Source organism: Neofelis nebulosa, chromosome 7, assembly GCF_028018385.1.
Source record: "Neofelis nebulosa isolate mNeoNeb1 chromosome 7, mNeoNeb1.pri, whole genome shotgun sequence".
Lineage (NCBI taxonomy): Eukaryota > Metazoa > Chordata > Mammalia > Carnivora > Felidae > Neofelis > Neofelis nebulosa.
This window is the reverse complement of record NC_080788.1, coordinates 94,601,778-94,620,680: the sequence shown is the minus strand read 5'-3', so window position 1 is coordinate 94,620,680 and position 18,903 is coordinate 94,601,778. Positions and strand designations below refer to the sequence as shown.

At 37.9% G+C, this 18,903-nt stretch overlaps 1 protein-coding gene across 6 annotated transcripts in view; it reads left to right on the top strand.

Annotated features, from left to right (window-relative positions):
- The first annotated feature begins 985 nt into the window (after positions 1–985).
- The window catches only part of MIS18BP1 (MIS18 binding protein 1), a 58,326-nt gene continuing 40,408 nt past the window's right edge, over positions 986–18,903 (top strand). The window contains exons 1-4 of one of the 6 annotated variants that reach the window (XM_058738953.1): positions 986–1,406; positions 5,077–5,711; positions 9,598–9,702; positions 9,924–10,408. In XM_058738953.1, coding sequence (XP_058594936.1) covers positions 5,171–5,711; positions 9,598–9,702; positions 9,924–10,408 — 1,131 coding nt within the window. In that variant the 5' untranslated portion in view covers positions 986–1,406; positions 5,077–5,170. The other 5 variants (XM_058738952.1, XM_058738948.1, XM_058738949.1 and 2 more) reach the window with 5 other exon arrangements.

Below are 18,903 nucleotides of genomic sequence, written 5' to 3'. Positions count from 1 at the left end.
GATATATGGTTCTAGGACGCTAAGGAATTTTCTTGGATGAGGCATAAACTCTCCTGTCCCGTTCTGACTTGTTGGGGAGCGGGCGGAATTAATGGAGAGAAGATGCAGGATCGGAGCTGGAAGGGGTTTAGGACTGAAAACATTCATCACTCCTCTGGCTCCTACTTCTCCGCCCCCAACACTGAAACAAGGAGCCCTGTACGATGCTTCCAGCCAGCGAATGCTTCTTGCCAGGGCGCTGAGGCGGAAGATGCACAACACTCCGCGGTTGTTAAGAGTACAGAATCACTGGGTGCAATCAATCTAAGGCAGGCTCAGTCTAAGTGACACTGTCACAAACTGCTTTGCAACCTTAGTCGTCAAGATTAAAACTTTTAGGGGGCGCCTGGGTGGCGCAGTCGGTTGAGCGTCCGACTTCAGCCAGGTCACGATCTCGCGGTCCGTGAGTTCGAGCCCCGCGTCAGGCTCTGGGCTGATGGCTCGGAGCCTGGAGCCTGTTTCCGATTCTGTGTCTCCCTCTCTCTCTGCCCCTCCCCTGTTCATGCTCTGTCTCTCTCTGTCCCAAAAATAAATTAAAAACGTTGAAAAAAAAAATTTTAAAAAAAAAAAAAAAAAAAAAAAAAAAAGATTAAAACTTTTAGGATTCGATAAGATGAGGTTCAAAAAACATCACACTTCTTGGGGAAATAGTTCAGACTAAACATCCCATGGCAAGTTTAACTTTGCATTCAGTATATTATCCTCTCAAGAACAAAACGTTCTTTCTCGTTCTCAAATATCTGGCAGCCAGGGAGGGCTAAAAGCTCTCCGACGAACTCGGCAAGCTGTTCCTTCACACAGGTAAGCAACAGCGACGATACACCACAGGATACCAAACCAGTAGGGTAGAAGAGTGGCCGAGAAAGGCCAAACTTAAAAAACCGCAGTAGCGCCGAAGAACGCAGCCGACGTCTGACGTAAGCCTTCCTGTCGCAGAGCATAACGGGAGGAGCGGCGGAACGCGCTAGTGGCGCGCGCCCTCTGTAAACGAAAAGAATTCTGCGGAAGACTAGAGCGGTGCTCTCGGTTCTCGTGGCAGCTTGGGGTTACCCACCTGTTGTGGAAACAGCACTGCGCACGCGGTACGGGCCGCCCCCCCTCCCCCCCGCCAGTTTTCTTGAGTCGCACGGTGACGCCATTCCGGAGCGCGCCAATCAGGGCTGGCTGGAGGGCGGGCTCTTCAAATTTGAATTCCGAAACTTGTGTCAGAGAGCCTCTCTGAGGAAGTGAGGGTCACCTGTGGCCGGGCTACGGGGGGCTGGAGCCGACTTGGGCCAGAGGCGCGAGCCCTGGGGCGCCCGGCCCACCCCCGTGCGAAGCCAAGCCTGGACTGCCGCCTTCTAGCTCTATCAGGCCCTTCACCCAGGGTATGAACTCCTTGCTCTGCTTCCCTCGCCCCCTGCCATCGGTCCGCCTCTGGCGCTGAGGGTCCCAGCCCATCAACATTCTCGGTCCGCGTAGACTTCTGTAAGTTTTTAGCTTTGGTAGGAGTTTCACGACTACTCACTCATCCGTTGTATACATATTTGTTGCGTGTCTACTGCAGTTATCAAGAGAGTAGACCACTATTCGTTCAGATTCGTGTTGTAAGTGAACGCTGTAGGCCTTTGTTCTAAAATCACTTCTAGCAAGAAAAAAAGCTTTACGTTAGAATGATTTGTGTGCGTCACTGCCCTGGGACCCCAAGATCCACAGTGCTATAGAAACCGTTGATCCATCGAGCTCATGTTTTTTTCTGGTTAAATTTCACATTGGTTGCAAACACATGTGGATATTAATAAAATTATTTAGAAAATGGAGGGCCCTTCATCCTCCTCTTCAAAGTTAAACACTGTTTACAATTTGGTATGATTCCAGATATTTCCCCCTATGCTTTTTGCTCGTGTGTGTTTACTGAAATGCAATTGTACGTTCCTGTTCTGCTTCCTTTTTAATATATCCTAACTATATTCTTTGTCAGTACATATACAGGCATATATCTTTTTATTGAATATACAGAATTCGGTTGTATGGATGTAGCAGAATTTCATCCCATAGTGGTGAAGATCTAGATTATTTATAATTTCTCCGGTAAGTCAGTGAATATCCCTGTATAGTGCTTGTTTAAGAACTTGGGCTTGGCAGTCAGACTTAGGTCCTGCTCTGAATCGTTGTCAGTGGAACCTTGGGCACCTGTGCCTTAGTTTCCTCATCTTCAGAACTCTTAAGATTATTTGCTGTAAGGTTATGTAGTGTCTGACATATATGCAGTAAATATCCACTGTTATTACTACTTACATATATTTGAATTCTTATGTAGTAGTTTCTGTAAGAAAAAAATTTAGAAGTGCAATTTCTTGAACAACAGCATGCACACCTGTATTTTGAAATTAATCTTTACCAATCTGCTAAACTTAACTTCCACTGTTTAGTTTGTTTAGTTTCACTTATTAGTGAAATGAAGTGTCATTTGACTCCCTAGATGGCCTTTTGTATTCTTTAGTAATTGCCTTTTGTGCCTTTTGGCCATTTTCTGTGTTGATCATTTTTAAAATTGATTCATTGGTCTCTTTGAATGTTATTTATATTATATGTCAAGTGCTGGGTCCCCCCACCTCCACCCCAAGTGTTATCATTTGCCAGTTAAAATTAGTTTCATTTTTCCCACCTCCACCTCCCAGTTTTGGTTGGTGTTCTTTGGGATTTTTAACTCTTTCCATTATAGTAATAATTCAGTTACTGCTGCTACCATGACAGTAAATTCCTAGAAAAACTTTTCATGTAATTTTGGGAAAAAGAGTAACAGTTACATTCAGAATCATTCATATCCATGATAATAACAGTTGTTTAGCCTTACTTATATATTTACATATGCTGTAAGTGCTCATAGCTAGATTTTTCATTTAATGATTTTCCATGCTTGTCTTTATTTTAATAAATAACAAATTTTAATTCGTACATCAGCATTTGCCAACATTCAGAGTAAATGACAAAGATCAGATTTTTCAAATAGTTTTAAGCACTTAGTGAAGCACAAGCATAACGTTTTAGAATTCACCTTCCCTTCTCTAGCCCAAAAAGGAACTAACAGTTTCTTGCTAGCAATCTTTTGTTAGGTCAAGTATGTTTGGCCTTCAGGATACTGTTTTCCTCAACCTAGGAATGCCTGTCACTTGAATCCGCATCCTCTAACATGTGTCTCTTCTATCAGAGTCTGAGCATCATAATCTGTTTTCTCTGTTTTGCTCTTTTTTAACCAGGAGGAGAATGGGGCTTTGAGCGTTTGGCCTCTAACAAGTGATTTCTTGTTTTCTTCTGTATCTGTTCTGCAAAGCTATAGGTCAGAAAATTCTAGGTAATTTTTTTCCCTCTACATCCTCTCTTTTACCAGCCACACTGAAACCACAGACAACTGTTGCCAACTCTTTGGACTTCTGCAGAGTTGCTGTTTATAACATAATGGGAAATAGGGGCTCCTAGGAATCTTCTGAGTCTTTTTTGGAGACGGGGGTGGAATTTGAGGTTTTTCAGAATCTTGACCGCTCATCTCCATGCTATAACATGCTTGAATTGGGAGGGAAGAGGTTGGGCAACATGCAAGAGGAGTTATATGCTGGTTCTTTAAGCCTTTCAGTAGGACCGTAGTTATCTCCCTTTAGATGAAAAAACTAATGTGTACGTCTACTACAGATTGGTCCTGTTTTCAGTTCCACTAATTTATTTGTATTTTGTAATTCTGTTGAGCATTTCCTTAGGTTGTGAAGAATTGAGATTTTATAAACCTGCACATACTTTGCCTTTTTTTTTTTTTTTTTTTTTTTTTTGTGCACTTGGCTCAATTTATTCACTTTCGATTTTGAGAGTTTAAAGTGAACTGCTAGTGAGTATTTTAACTCCCAGAACAGGATTCTTATCACTCACACATTGCCAAACACATAAATCTATGCATTAGTACATATTTACTGGATTAACATTTTGTGGAAGAGTTCAGTGATTTTTGTGTCACAGGGCTAGACCCAAGATAGCCTGCTTTGTCAGTTCTTGTTATTGAGGATTATTTCTTTTTTCTCTTAAAAACTATTGGATAAAATGCTATTTGTATATGAATTTTTATCTTGCATATTTCTCACAGAAGTTACTTAAGTAAAGATATTTGAGTCTTTGATATGACTACATTAATATTTTCTGTGGTAGGCTTTTTATGTTTATATGATGTCAAAGACTGGTTAGAATAGTTGTAAATTCAGCAATAGGAGATGCAGTAAGGTGAAATTAGTAAGTTCCAAGCACCTTGCGTGGAAATGTTTTATTTACTAAGTATTACAGAATGCAAGTGTATGGTTCATCACCTAGAATCTTAATTTCTAGGTGTGGGAAATAAAATGTGTTTATAAAAGCAAGCTAAAACAAGTCTAAGACCATGTATGCTCAAGTACATGATTGCCTCTAAAAATTGTAAATAGAATTAACTTTTAAAAATAATGAGTATAATTTACTTTTGATTTGAGGGTATTTCAACTAAAACCTCATAGTTAAAATGTTCTGCAGCATAAAATCAAGACTGGGGATGATTTAACTAAAAAATTGAATGAATTTTTCAGCTTTCATTAAGACATATCATCATAGTTGCTGCCTTAAATTTAAGTGCCTAAAGGGAAAAGTTATGTTTGTGAAATTTAATCCTTTATAGTCTGATATAGTACCATATGCAGATGTAATTTAATGCTTTTTGATGTAAATATTAGATTGGAATCTCCAGGACTTGAGGTTCAAGTATCTTTAAAAACCAGGTACTCAATATTCAGTTCTTAGTGTTCTTAAGTAGATGATTTAATGAATGCTGCTTTTTTTAGAGAAGTAAATTTAAAGACCAAACTGCTCATCTAAAATAATAATAAAATGAGTCTTTAACAAAAATATAAAACCTTAGATTTGTGAGCTATAGATTATCCAGTGTTGTTATGAACCACTTAAGCCTTAGTATAATATAATTATGGAAAGCAAATAATCTTTTTTGCATCAAAGCATGATAAAGGTTGATTTCACATTGAACTACAGGTTCCTCTGGGCCCCTGCTGAAAGTCTCCTATCCTGAAAACTGTGGTTAAGTGAATTATCTGTTAGAGAAAACTTATTGCTACTGTTTATCAAGATGATTGCAACACCTTTGAAACATCCAGGAATTCATTTGTCTTCAGAGACATCTTCTCAAAGAAGAAATATGCCTATGCATGCAGTCTTTTTTGACAACATTCCTGCAGGCACACTTACTCCTGTAAAAGATTTGGCAAAATATCAGAACCCCTCTTTAAAATTGAATGACCATGAAAAAACTCATTTCCTAGAAATGACAAATTTTAATAATAAAAAAATATTTCATTCTACCATGCTAGCAGAGACTACCTCCTCTAACAGCTCTCTTGATATCAGTGTTATAAAGCCCAACAAGGATAGATTAAAAAATAAAGCAAACTATGAATCACCAGGAAAAATATTTCAAAGAATGAAAGAAAAAGTACTGCGTGACAAGCAAGAACAAGCGTCAGGCAACAGTAGTTTGTTGGAACCAGTGAAAAGTGAAAAGAAAATTTTCACTCCCAAAGGAGATGAGAAAAGAGTATTGCAGAATACCTGCGTCTGTGAAGAAAAGGAAAACAACATATCACTCCAATCAGATAACATTTCACCAAGAGGTTAGTTTTATTATGTGTTGGTTGAAAAGCTATAATGTGTTATTTTTATTATGTCTTATACTGTTGTGGGTACTCAAGATATAAGAGTGAACAAAGTGGACAAAAATCCCAGCCCTAACACGTTCACATTCAGGTTGTGGGAGAGACAAATTTAAATTACTAGTTTTTATGGTACAATAGAAGAGAAGTGCTATGGAAAGAAAAGCAGAGCAAGGATGATGAGGACAGTTGGAGTAGGTTGTAATTTTCCATGTGGTGATCAGGGTATGGTTCAATGAGAAGATGACATTTGAACCAAAACATTGAAGTAGGTGATAGATAGATACAGATGGATATCTTCGAGGAATTGAGGATGATCCAGACAAAGTAACAGCTGGTACAAATGCCCTGAAATAGGAGCATTCCTCAAATTCAAGGACCAGTTATGAGATTAGTAAATCATAGAGTGAGTGCATAGAGGTGGGGAAGGGGGGCTAATTAAGGGTCAGATAATGTAGAGTGTTATAGATGAATGTAAGAGTTTGGGCTATTACGTGAGCAAAGTAAGAAATCAGTGGAGGGTTCCAAGCAGATAAGTGACAAGATCTGATTCATTTTAAAAATATCACTCACTGTCGATTTGAAATAGTTACTGTAGTAATCTAGGTGAGAGATGGTGTTAGTTTGGTTTAGGTGTAGCAGTGAAAATAATATATGCTTGGATTCTGGGTGTATTTTGAAGGAAGAGCTCATAGGATGTGGAACATAAAAGATATAAAGGGTGGCTGTAGGGTGTTTTATGTTGTTTGGTTGGTTCTGGGTTGTTTTTTGGTTTTTTGGCTTTTTTTTTTTTGTTTGTTTGTTTGTTTGTTTGTTTGTTTTTTGCCCGAGTAACTGGAAGGATAGAGTGGTTTAACTGAAATGGAATAGACAGGGCAGGGGGCTCTGTAATTACATTTTTGGTATGTTAATTTTGCTATATCTATTAAAAATTGAAGCGTAGATGTGAATTAACACTTCTGAAAAAAATTCGTTGGAATTTAGAGAAGTGGTTCAGGTGAGAAAAATACACTTGGGAATTATTAGCACCTAAATGGTATTTAAAGAGATTAAAGGAGATCATCAAGGAGTAAGTGTAAAAAGAGAAACATTCAGTGATGAATCCTGGAGCACCCCAAAATTTGGAATTTCAAATAAAAGATAGTAGTGAAGACCACGAGAAGAAGATGAGGAAGAAGAAAAACCAAGAGTGATACTTTGGAAGCCAAAGGAACAAAATGCTTGAAGGAAGGAGTCTTTGGCTGTATCTAATGCTGCTAATGAGTGAAGTAAGATAAAGGCTGAGATTTGAATGCTGGATTTAGCAACATGAGGGTCATTGGTGGCTTTAATAAGGGGAGTTTGGTGAAGTGATAGGAGCAAAAACATGATTCAAGAGGGTTCAAGAGAGAATGTGAGGGAGAGAAATTGACAGTGGTGAATATAGATAACTCTTAGAAGACAGCAGAGAAATATGGGCAGTATGGTTTTAAAATATTGTTTTTAATGTATGATGAAAGAACATTTTTGTATGCTATTGGAAATGATCCAGTAGGGAAGGAAAAACTAAAATTGGTAGTATGATACCCTTGAGTAGTTGAAAGGGAACTGAATCTAAAAGTGGAGATTTTGGCCTTAGCAAGAAACATAAACAGACCATAAATCAAACAAGAAGATAGGCAGTGTTGTATGGAGAAATAATCTGAAGTACACAGTAAAGTCATCAGCTGAGAGTAAGCATGGGAAGCAGGTATTAAAGTTTGAGGAGGTGGAGGTTTGAATAATGCAGGAGAATGGAAGAGTCTAGGCCTAAATTTGATTTCTTGGGTAACATTAAGGACCTGCTTGAAACTTGTGAGCATGAATTTAAATGAGAGCAATAAATATGGTTATGAGTTTTCCTCCAGCCCTATTTAGCTGCACAGATGCTGCTCAGGAGCAGGCAGAGAGTTGGATTTTATCAGGATTGTAATTTTATCAGATAGGATGAAGAGGACAAAGGTGGTATGTAAGGGCACCATGAAATTTAAGTTAGTTATATAGAGAAAAGAGGACCTGAAGGAAATGAGGAAGTATAAAGAAGTGTAGGGTGTTGTTAGGATAGTCGTTGGATTTGAGAGAATAATCTGGAAAGATAGGAAGTGGTCAGAATCTGAGACATTTGAAGTTGAGATTTTTAATGAGTTACAGTAATTGATAAATATGTTTTATATGGATTTATCTCATAATCCTTTCAGCAGACACTATGGGTAGATGCTCATTTAATAGTCTAGGAAATGGGGCTTACAAAAAGGTTATGTCTGCTCTATGTATGACATAAGATAAGCGATGGGCTAAGAATTAATACAGGTGTGTATTTGAAAGCCCATGCTCTTGGGGCGCCTGGGTGGCGCAGTCGGTTAAGCGTCCGACTTCAGCCAGGTCACGATCTCGCGGTCCGTGAGTTCGAGCCCCGCGTCAGGCTCTGGGCTGATGGCTCGGAGCCTGGAGCCTGTTTCCGATTCTGTGTCTCCCTCTCTCTCTGCCCCTCCCCTGTTCATGCTCTGTCTCTCTCTGTCCCAAAAATAAATAAAAAAAAAAAAAAAAAAAAGAAAGCCCATGCTCTTTACTGCACAATAGATTGTGGATATACTGTTGTATTTCAAAGACAGTGTTATATTTTAACACAAAAAGAGTTTTCTAAGGGAGCTTAAGATAGAGGTAGGGGAATACACAAAATCTGATTCATACAGTCTTGGAGAAAAGGGAGTAGCAAATGAAATAATGCACATTAAAACATATTTTATTTGTCAAGTGGAACTAGAGAGGAAGAAACAACTCATTGCTTTGAGAATCTGATGACTCTTTCCCCAGAAAATGCACATATATACAAACACAAATTTCATATGTAATTTCAGAGACTTTTTAGATAGTCTACATGGACTTTGTACTCTAAAATAAATGACCCAGATTCTATAGCCTGTTATATCTGATTGAATTACCTGTTTGTCTTTACTACATTGCCTTGCCATTTCTAATAGAATGAGCTAAAGAAATAGAAACTTATCCTTTTATGACACACATCATTGTGATAAAAATCTTCATATTAAGATTTCTAAGACTAAAGCTACATACTTAAGCAAAGTCACCACCAATTTTTTTCAATCATAATATTTGAAATTAAACATATAGAATAAAATAATTGATTTTTTCCTCCAGTTTTAAGTCTATTACCTTCCCCTCTTTATGTAAAAGTAACTCAACCATCAAGAAATAAAACTTAAACCATCTAGGATGCAAAGTAGAATAAAATGTAAGCAATAGTATTTATTAGTCCCTACTTGTCTAGTTGATAAGCCTACCAGATTTTTGCCTTTGAAGGCTTACTAAAGACATGTCAGAGGGGTATAAATTATGGTTGTGTCTGCTATTCACAACATTTCAACTTTTAACATATAAGCCACAACTCTTCGGCCGTTCTTTCAACATTTTAGAAATTTACAGCAACCAGAAGCAGAATCAGAATTTTCAAGACTGGATGGTACTTCATATATAATCTTAAGATATACCTATCTGATTTGTTGCAGCACCAGAATTGTATTCCAGATCTCTAAGCTTCTAAGTCCAGTAATATACTTTTGTCTAGAGCTGGCAAGTTATAACATGTAGAGTTTAGAAAAAGTTCTTTCTTGGCGTAATGTAGATAGAATGTAATGAAGGCATGAAAAAATAGAATGAGAAATGGAACTCCTATGTTACAGAAGTGTACTGTATTGATCTGATCATTATTGAATGTAACTCTTTAAGACTTTAAGAAGGCTTTTTTTCTTCTCAATGACTAATATAATTCAATTTCCTCTTTCTTTGAAAAAAAAAAACTCAACCTCAGTGCAAGAAGTTCCTCTAGAATCATCAAATAGTACTTTCCTTCCGATAAAGCAAAAGATTCAATGTCAGCAGGAAAAGAAAGCACCTCTGCATAATTTAACTTATGGTAAAGTGCTTTTTGTTTTGTTCAATGTATAGTTAAATGTTCTGGATAATTATTCTCCGGCGTAGGCAATCCATTTCAGAGAAACACTGGGCAGAAGGGTGGAGCATTCCTAACCTGAAGACTTCTTTCATATATAAACGGTTTTATATTATTCTATTTCTCTCTTTTAATTTCATTTGATTCTTCTCTAAATTTTGTTTGGCTTTGTATTTTTTTTGCAGAGATTCCATTTCCGAACCAAGAACATGAAAATGTTTCAGCTGCAGGATTCTCAAACAAGACATTACCTAGAACTCAGTTGGATAAACAAATTCTTCACTCAAAGGAGAATACATTTGTAACCACTAAGTCTAAAAAGGACACCTTTGTTTTAGAAGGTGTTGATTCTATCATTGAAAAATCCCAAAATACTACTGTTGAGACTCTAAATACTAACTGTGTTCCTGTTAAAAATGATGATCAGTTAATGGTTTCTGATAGTAAAGTGGCAACAAAAAGGACTTCACAACAGGAAATTAAGGAAGGAAATGAGAACTCAGTGCCCAGAGAGACCGATCTTCTGGGTTCCATGAATGATACATGTAAAATCGTGCTTGCAACTCCAAGATTTCATATAACAATACCTCAGAAATCAAAAAGAAATGCTTCAAATCGTTCTCTTCCAAGTACACCTCAAACTCTTTCAAATGAAGTTAAAGAAATTAAGGTAGGAAAACTGAAGGCCAATGTACATTTGTGTTTTTACCCTCATTCTTCAAGAGCTTCAGCTCCTAAGCTCTCTCATTAACAGTTTCATGTTTCATTATTATTTAGTGTAGAGGCAGGGTGGTCTAGTGAAAAGTGCAGTGGGTTGAAAGTAAGAGAATCCAAGTGTTAAGTTTTAACTTTGCTCTATTATCAGTTGTATCATCTTCAACGGTTTACTTATTCCCTTTGGGGATGAACACTGAGTTCATTTCTTATTTTTTGTTTATTTGTTGTTGTTTTCCTGATTCTTGGGTACTATTAACAGCTATTAAAAGAGAAAGGTATTAGAGGTGCCTGGGTGGCTTAGTTGGTTAAGTGTCCAACTTTGGCTCAGGTCATGATCTTGCGGTTTGTGAGTTCAAGCCCCATGCCTGGAGCCCATTTCAGAATCTGTGTCTGCCCTTCCCTGCCTCACACTCTGTCTCTCTCTCCTTCAAAAAAATAAACATTAATTTTTTTTTTAAAGAAAAGAATTATAGCATCTGAATATTTGAGAATTTTTCCTGTTGTAAAGTAATATAGAATGATCATTAAAACACTTTAGGCCATCACACTATGTTATATTAGGATAAATTCTCTGAATGAAGTGGAATGGAAATACAAGTTCAAGGAGAAAGATTCAGTGTACATTTGTGGTTCTATTTCTAGATTCTGGATTCTGTTCCATTGATCTGAGTGTCTGTTTTTGTGCCAGTACCATACTGTCATGATGATTACAGCTTTGTAACATCACTTGAAGTATGGGATTGTGATGCCTCCTGCTTTGGTTTTCTTTTTCAAGATTTCTTTGGCTATTTGGGGTGTTTTCTGGTTCCATACAAATTTCAGGATTGTTTGTTTTAGCTCTGTGAAGAATGTTCGTATTACTTTCATAGGGATCATGTTGAATATGTAGATTGCTTTTGGTAGTATCAACATTTTAACAATGTTTGTTCTTCTTATCTAGGAGCGTGGAATATTTTTCCATTCTTTTGTGTCTTCAGTTTCTTTCATAAACTTTCTATAGTTTTTAGTATAAATTTTTCACCTCTTTGGTTAAGTTTATTCCTAGGTATTTTATGGTTTTTGGTGCAATTGTAAATGGGATCGATTCCTTGATTTCTCTTTCTGTTGCTTCATTGTTGGTGTGTAGGAATGCAACCGATTTCTGTGTATTGATTTTATATCCTGCAACTTTCCTGAATTCATGGATCAATCTAGCAGGGTTTTGGTGGAATCTTTTGGGTTTTCCATATAGAGTATCATGTCATCTGTGAAGAGTGAAAAGTTTGACTTCCTCCTGGCTGATTTGGATACCTTTTATTCCTTTGTGTTGTCTGATTGCCGAGGCTAAGACTTCAAGTACTACGTTGAATAACAGTGGTGATAGTGGACATCCCTGTCATGTTCCTGACCTTAGGGGGAAAGCTCTCAGTTTTTCCCCATTGAGGATGATATTAGAGGTGGGTCTTTCATATATGGCTTTTATGATCTTGAGGTATGATCCTATACCTACTTTCTTGAGGATTTTTATCAAGAAAGGGTGCTGTATTTTCTCAAATGCTTTCTCTGCATCTATTGAGAGGATCATGTGGTTCTTGTCCTTTCTTCTATTGATGTGATGTATCAAATTGATTGTTTTATGGATATTGAACCAGCCCTGCATCTCAGGTATAAACCCATTAATCGTGGTGAATAATTCTTTTAATGTATTGTTGGATCCTGTTGGCTACTATCTTGTTGAGGATTTTTGCATCCATGTTAATCAGGGAAATTGGTCTATTGTTCTCTTTTTTAGTGGGGTCTTTGTCTTGTTTTGGAATCAAGGTAATGCTGGCTTCCTAGAAAGAGTTTGGAAATTTTCCTTCCATTTCTTTTTGGAACAGCTTCAAGAGAACAGATGCCAACTCTCCTTTAAATGTTTGGTAGAATTCCCCTGGAAAGCCATCTGGCCCTGGACTCTTGTTTTTTGGGAGATTTTTTATTACTAATTTGACTTCTTTACTGATTATGGGTCTGTTCAAATTTTCTATTTCTTCCTGTTTCAGTTTTGGGAGTTTATATGTTTCCAGGAATTTGTCCATTTCTTCCAGATTACCCAAAATATTGGCATATAATTGCTCATAATATTCTCTTAATATTGTTTGTATTTCTGCTGTGTTGGTTATGATCTCTCTTCTTTCATTCTTGATTTTATTTATTTGGGTTCTTTCTTTTTTCCTTTGATCAGACTGGCTAGGGGTTTATCAATTTTGTTAATTCTTTCAAAGAACTAGTTCCTGGTTTCATTGATCTGTTGTACTGGGTTTTTTGTTTGTTTGAATAGCATTGATTTCTGCTGTAATCTTTATTATTTCCTGTCCGCTGCTGGTTTTGGGTTTTATTTGCTGTTCTTATACCTCCTTAAGGTGTAAGTTTAGGTTGTGTATCTGAGACCTTTCTTTCTTCTTTAGGAAGGCATGGATTGCTATATACTTTGCTCTTATGACCGCCTTTGCTGCGTCCCAGAGTTTTTAGGCTGTGGTGTTATCATTTTCATTGGCTTCCATGTACTTTTTAATTTCCTCTTTAACTTCTTGGTTAGCCCTTCATTCTTTAGTAGGATGTTCTTTAGTGTCCAAGTATTTGTTATCTTTCCAAATTTTTTCTTGTGGTCGATTTTGAGTTTTGTAGTGTTGAGGTCTGAAAATAAGCACGGTATGATCTTGAAATTTTTGTATTTGTTGAGAGCTGATTTGTGACCCAGGGTGTCATCTATTCTGGAGAATGTTCCATGTGAACTCGAGAAGATGTGTATTCTGCTGCTTTAGGATGAAATGTTCTGAATATATCTGTTAAGTCCATCCAGTGCAGTATGTCATTCAAAGCCATTGTTTCCATATTGATTTTCTGTTTAGATGATCTGTCCATTGCTGTAAGTAAGGTGTTAAAGTTCCCTACTATTATGGTATTACTATCAATGAGTTTCTTTATGTTTGTAATTAATTTATTTATATATTTGGGTGCTTTCATGTTTGGAGCATAAATGTTTACAATTGTTAGACCTTCTTGGTGGATAGACCCCTTAATTGTGATATAATGCCTTTCTTCATCTCTCTGTTACAGTCTTTATTTTAAAATGTAGATTGTCTGATATAAGTATGGCTACTCCAGCTTTCTTTTGATGACCATTAGCATGATAGGTGGTTTTCCATCTCCTTACTTTCAATCTGAAGGTGTCTTTAGGTCTAAAGTGGGTCTTTTGTAAACAGCATATAGATGGATCTTGTTTTCTTATCCATTCTGTTACCCTGTGTCTTGTGATTGGAGCATTTAGTCCATTGACGTTTAGAGTGGGGACTAAAAGATATGAATTCATTACCATTATGTTGTCTGTAGAGTTGGGAGTTTCTGGTGGTGTTCTCTGGTCTTTCTAGTTTTTGTTGCTTTTGGGCTTTTGGTTTTTTTGTTTTGTTTTGTTTTGTTTCATCTCTTCTCCCCTCAGAGAGTCCCCCTTAAAATTTCTTGCAGGGCTGGTTTAGTGGTCATGAACTCCTTTGTTTTTGGTCTGGGAAACTTTTAATCTCTCCTTCTATTCTGAATGACAGCCTTAGTGGGTAAAGAATTCTTGGCTGCATATTTTTCCGAATCAGCACATTGAATATATCCTGCCACTCCTTTCTGCCTGCTAAGGTTCTGTGGATAGGTCTGCTCTGAACCTGATCTGTCTTCCTTGTAGGTTAAGGACTTTGTTTCCCTTGCTGCTTTCATTATTCTTTCCTTGCCTGAGTATTTTGTGAATTTGACTATGATATGCCTTGTTGATGGTCAGTTTTTGTTGGATCTAATGGGAATTCTCTTTGCTTCCTGGATTTTAATGTCTTGTGTTTCCCCAGGTTAGGAAAATTTTCTGCTATCATGTGCTCACATAACCCTTTTACCCCTTTCTCTCTCTCTCTCCATCTTCTGGAACCCCTGTGATTTTGACGTTATTCCTTTTTAATGAGTCACTGAGTTCTCTAATTCTTATATCATGCTATTTTGCCTTAGTCTCCCTCCTTTGTTCTGTTTCATTATTCTCTATAAGTTTGTCCTCTGTATCACTGACTTGCTCCTCTACTTCCTCCATCCTTGCCACCATGGCATCCATTTAAAAATGCAGCTCAGTTATAGCATTTTTATTTCATCCTGACTTTGACTTGTTTTAATTCCACAGAATGGGATTCTATGCTATTTTCAACACCAGCTAGTATTCTTATTATCATGATTCTAAATTCTGGTTCAGACATCTTGCTTGTATCTGTGTTGATTTAGTCCCTGGCTGTCATTTCTTTCTGTTCTTCCTTTTGGGGTGAATTCCTTCATTTTGTCATTTTGAAGGGAAAAAAGGAATTAATAAAGTAAAAAAAAAAAAATTAATAAAAAACAGCACAAAAAAATCAAATAAATGATGCTAGATCCTAGGTGTGTTTTGGTCTGGTTGTGAAAGAAGCTTGACAGAGAAAAAAGGGAAAGAAAAGGAAAATGGAAAATGTTTGAAAATTTTAAAAAAGGAAAACAATAAACTAGAATAAAATGAAGTGATGAAAGTAAAATAGAATGTAAAAAATTTACAAAAAAATAAAAAATATAGTAGAAAAAATTTAAGAAAAATCTTTTAAATAAAAACGGAAATTAAAAGTAAATTTTTTCTCTTTCTGTGTTAAAGAAGAAAAAAAGAAAAAAAATTGAATAGATGGACCATAAATATAATGAAATACGATTGAAATTACATCCTGTTTCCCCTAGAAGTCAAACTATGAAGCACTTAATAGTCTGTAAACTAAGCAGAAGGAGAGACTTGTGTTCTTCAAGAACGAGGTTGGCCTAGTTGGGCGGGACTTAGTGTAATGGCTCTGTTCTCTACCAGATGGTGCTGCTTAGCTTACTGGGGTGGATTGTTATGGAAGATGTAGGCATGTATGTGCATGCATGGGAGGGCTGAAAATGGCATCACCCAGCTACCCAGTCTCTAGTATCAGAACTCTGTGCTCTCCCCTACCGGTAATCAAGCATCCTTCCTTTGCCTCCAGTTTCCATACATTCCTCTCTTCTACAGTGTCCGTGACCATGCCATCAGGCTGCCAGGAGGCACCTCCTCCTAAGTTTTATCATAAGTGGGGCTGTGTTTCTCAACCCCCCCTCACTTCTGAGGGACTGCAGCTTTGACCTCCCTCTCAGACCCTCTGGGGGAGGGTCTTACTGAGCAATGACTGGGTGCAGGCCTGCCCCCAGTTTCATTCGTGAGACTATGCTGCTGCCAATGCCCAGAGACTGGCTGGGTGCCAGCTTGCCCCAGAAAAAGTTCATGTGATCATGTAGCAGCAGCGTTTCAGGGATTATGGCAAATCACAACATACATTTGGTACCGGACTTCCCCCTTAACATCCTTCTTCCAACACCAGCAGATGTGCTTGTTCTCCAGGGTCCACTGGGACCTTTGCCTACAGCATCTACCAGATGTTCTCCCAGAGGGGAACTGCCACTCTTTATGTGGCCCGAGGAGCCCCTGGACCTCGCTCTCTGTTCATGGGGATTTGCCCTTCCCACCAGACCACTGCCAGGTATTGAGCTGCAGAGTTCAGACTCTGTGCTCCCCCTGTTTATAGAGTCAATGGAATTTAAACCTTCTGCTTTCTGCTTTCTTCCTTTTTTTGTTCAGTCCCTTGTGGCTGTTTCCACTCTTCCAGTTACTCTCCAGCTGCTCTCAGGGTGGGGGGTGCTTTTCCTGTACTCTCTCCCTGTCTCCGTCTTTTCTCCACAAGCAAAAACAGCTCCCTGAACTCTGCGGCTTCTCTCTCCCCAAGATCACCTCTCCATGCTGCTGTGTGCTTGCCGAGTTCTGTGGTTTAGGTTGTACAATTGTTGTGTTAATCCTCAAATCAGTTTCCTATGTGTACAAGATGGTTTAGTGTTGATCTGGCTGTATTTCAGGGATGAGAGATGCAAAAAAACTTCTGTGCTGTTCTACCATCTTGGCCCCTTAGAGATTACTTTAAAATAAAATCTTTAAAAAATAAATAAATAAAATAAAATAAAATAAAATAAAATAAAATAAAATAAAATAAAATAAAATAAAATCTTAAAAAAAATAAATCCTATCTAAATTGAAAGTGTGATGTAACATAGTTTTATATTTCAGTGTATTCTTAGAAGTTGCATTATTCACAAATATTTAGACTTACAATGAAAATTTTTAGATTTTGCTTTAAAAACATGTGAGATGGGTTGAGCAAAAAAGTTTGAGGACAACTGTAATGGGAGATCCCACAGCACTAATACTATCATTGCTACAGTGCTGTTTATCTTACTACGAGAAGACCAAGCCTCCCAAGACTCTTATCTCTATACAGTTCTATACATCCCCTAATTCTGACACTATCTCTCACTCATCTCCAGTTATCCAAACATTACATTGTACCCTCTTGAACTCAAGGTATGTCATTAGCAAAATCTTATATTCTCAGTCTTCTGTGAACTTTTCTTAACTTTGCTATAACCAGAATATGACTTCTTAAATGGTGGTTCTTTTTTCTCCCATATCCCACATTGTTGGACCTAGAGATGATATAATATGCCTCTTTTGTTCCTCATTACGGTTTCAGGCCATTTTCCTTCTTTGTCTTTAACAGAAACCCTCCCCTGCCCCAGCTTCTTTGATGTATGTGCTGTAAAACTTTATTGATCCCTGTTCCTCTTTTTGTGGTCACATAAAATACAATATAGTCATGTTGCATGACTATGGAAGTGTTTAATACCTGTTACTTTTTCCTCTGTTACTACTTCTGTCATCAACTCTGGTGACACCAACATCCGTATTGATAATCCATCCAGCCTCCTTGAATTCTTTTTTTTTTTTTTTTAATATTTTTAAAGTTTATTTATGTGGACAGAGTGAACAGGAGAGGGGCAGAGAGGGGGAGAGAGAGAATTCTAAGCAGGCCCTGCCCTGTCAGCGTGGAGCCTGACACAGGGCTCGAACTCATGAACTGTGAAATCATGACCTGAGCTGAAGCCAAGAGTTGGACACCCAATTGACTGAGCCACCCAGGTGCCCCCGGCCTCCTTAAATTCTTGATCTTAAGCGACCTTTCCCTTATCCACTATTCTAGTCACATCATACCTTGTCTTTGCCAGTACCTGCACCAGATTTTCAGTTTCAAGCATCCTGCTCTCACCAACTCCTATCTTTCTAGACAATTCTACCTCTACCACTCTTCTTCCCCCACTATCAATACTCTACCTAAGGCAATCTTTAGTCCATCAACTCTCTCGTCCTCATTTCCCTCTTTACCTGACACAAATTCCATGGCCTTATTATTATAACCATTCTTTTGATTTAACTTCTAGTTCTCTATTGCTTTTCCCTCTGTCCCCTTTTAACAAAGTTGTGACCTTAGTTAAAATTATCTCTTCTTTTGCTATATACCTATATCTAAGAAGCAGCAGCTGGAACAAAATGCACAACCATACTGACTGGTCTCATTTTAAATTTGACAACAAACCTCAAGTGGACTCTCAATATTGCATATCAGTCCTGCTACACTTCACTTGTCAATCCACCCTACACTCTGACTTTCATAGAATAATATTTCATGTTGGGGCGCCTGGGTGGCGCAGTCGGTTAAGCGTCCGACTTCAGCCAGGTCACGATCTCGCGGTCCGTGAGTTCGAGCCCCGCGTCAGGCTCTGGGCTGATGGCTCGGAGCCTGGAGCCTGTTTCCGATTCTGTGTCTCCCTCTCTCTGACCCTCCCCCGTTCATGCTCTGTCTCTCTCTGTCCCAAAAATAAATAAAAAACGTTGAAAAAAAATTTTTTTTTAAATAAAAAATAATAATAATAATATTTCATGCTCTTTCTCTCTTAAGATCTCCAAATCTCTCTCCTCCTCATTCTCAACTTATTGAGAGCCTTATATTCCCATTATTAAATCTGCCAATCTACTTACTGCTTCATCTACATATTCTGCTTTCCCTTCTGTTATATGAACAATTTGTGCTCCTGTTTCTTTTATTTTTTTAATTTTTTTTAATGCTTATTTATTTTTAAGAGAGAGAGAGAGAGAGTACAAGCAGGGGAAGAACAGAGAGAGAGGGAGACACAGAATCTGAAACAGGCTCCAGGCTTTGAACTGTCAGCACAGAGCCTGATGCAGGGCTTGAACTCAGGAACCATGAGGTCATGACCTGAGCCAAATTCAGACGCTCAACTGACTGAGCCACCCAGGCGCCCCTTGTGCTCCCTTTTCAAGGCCAGTTCATTTCCTCTTACCACCTAAAAGATTTTGTCTCTCTCATTATCCCCTTGTTTCCTCTCTTTTGGATCATTCCATTAGCACAGAAACATGTTGAAACGTGGCTTGCATTTTATTTTATTTTATTAAGTTTATTTTAAGAGAGAAAGAGAGCACAAGCAGGGAAGGGGCAGAGAGAGAATCCCAAACAGGGTCCTCACTGT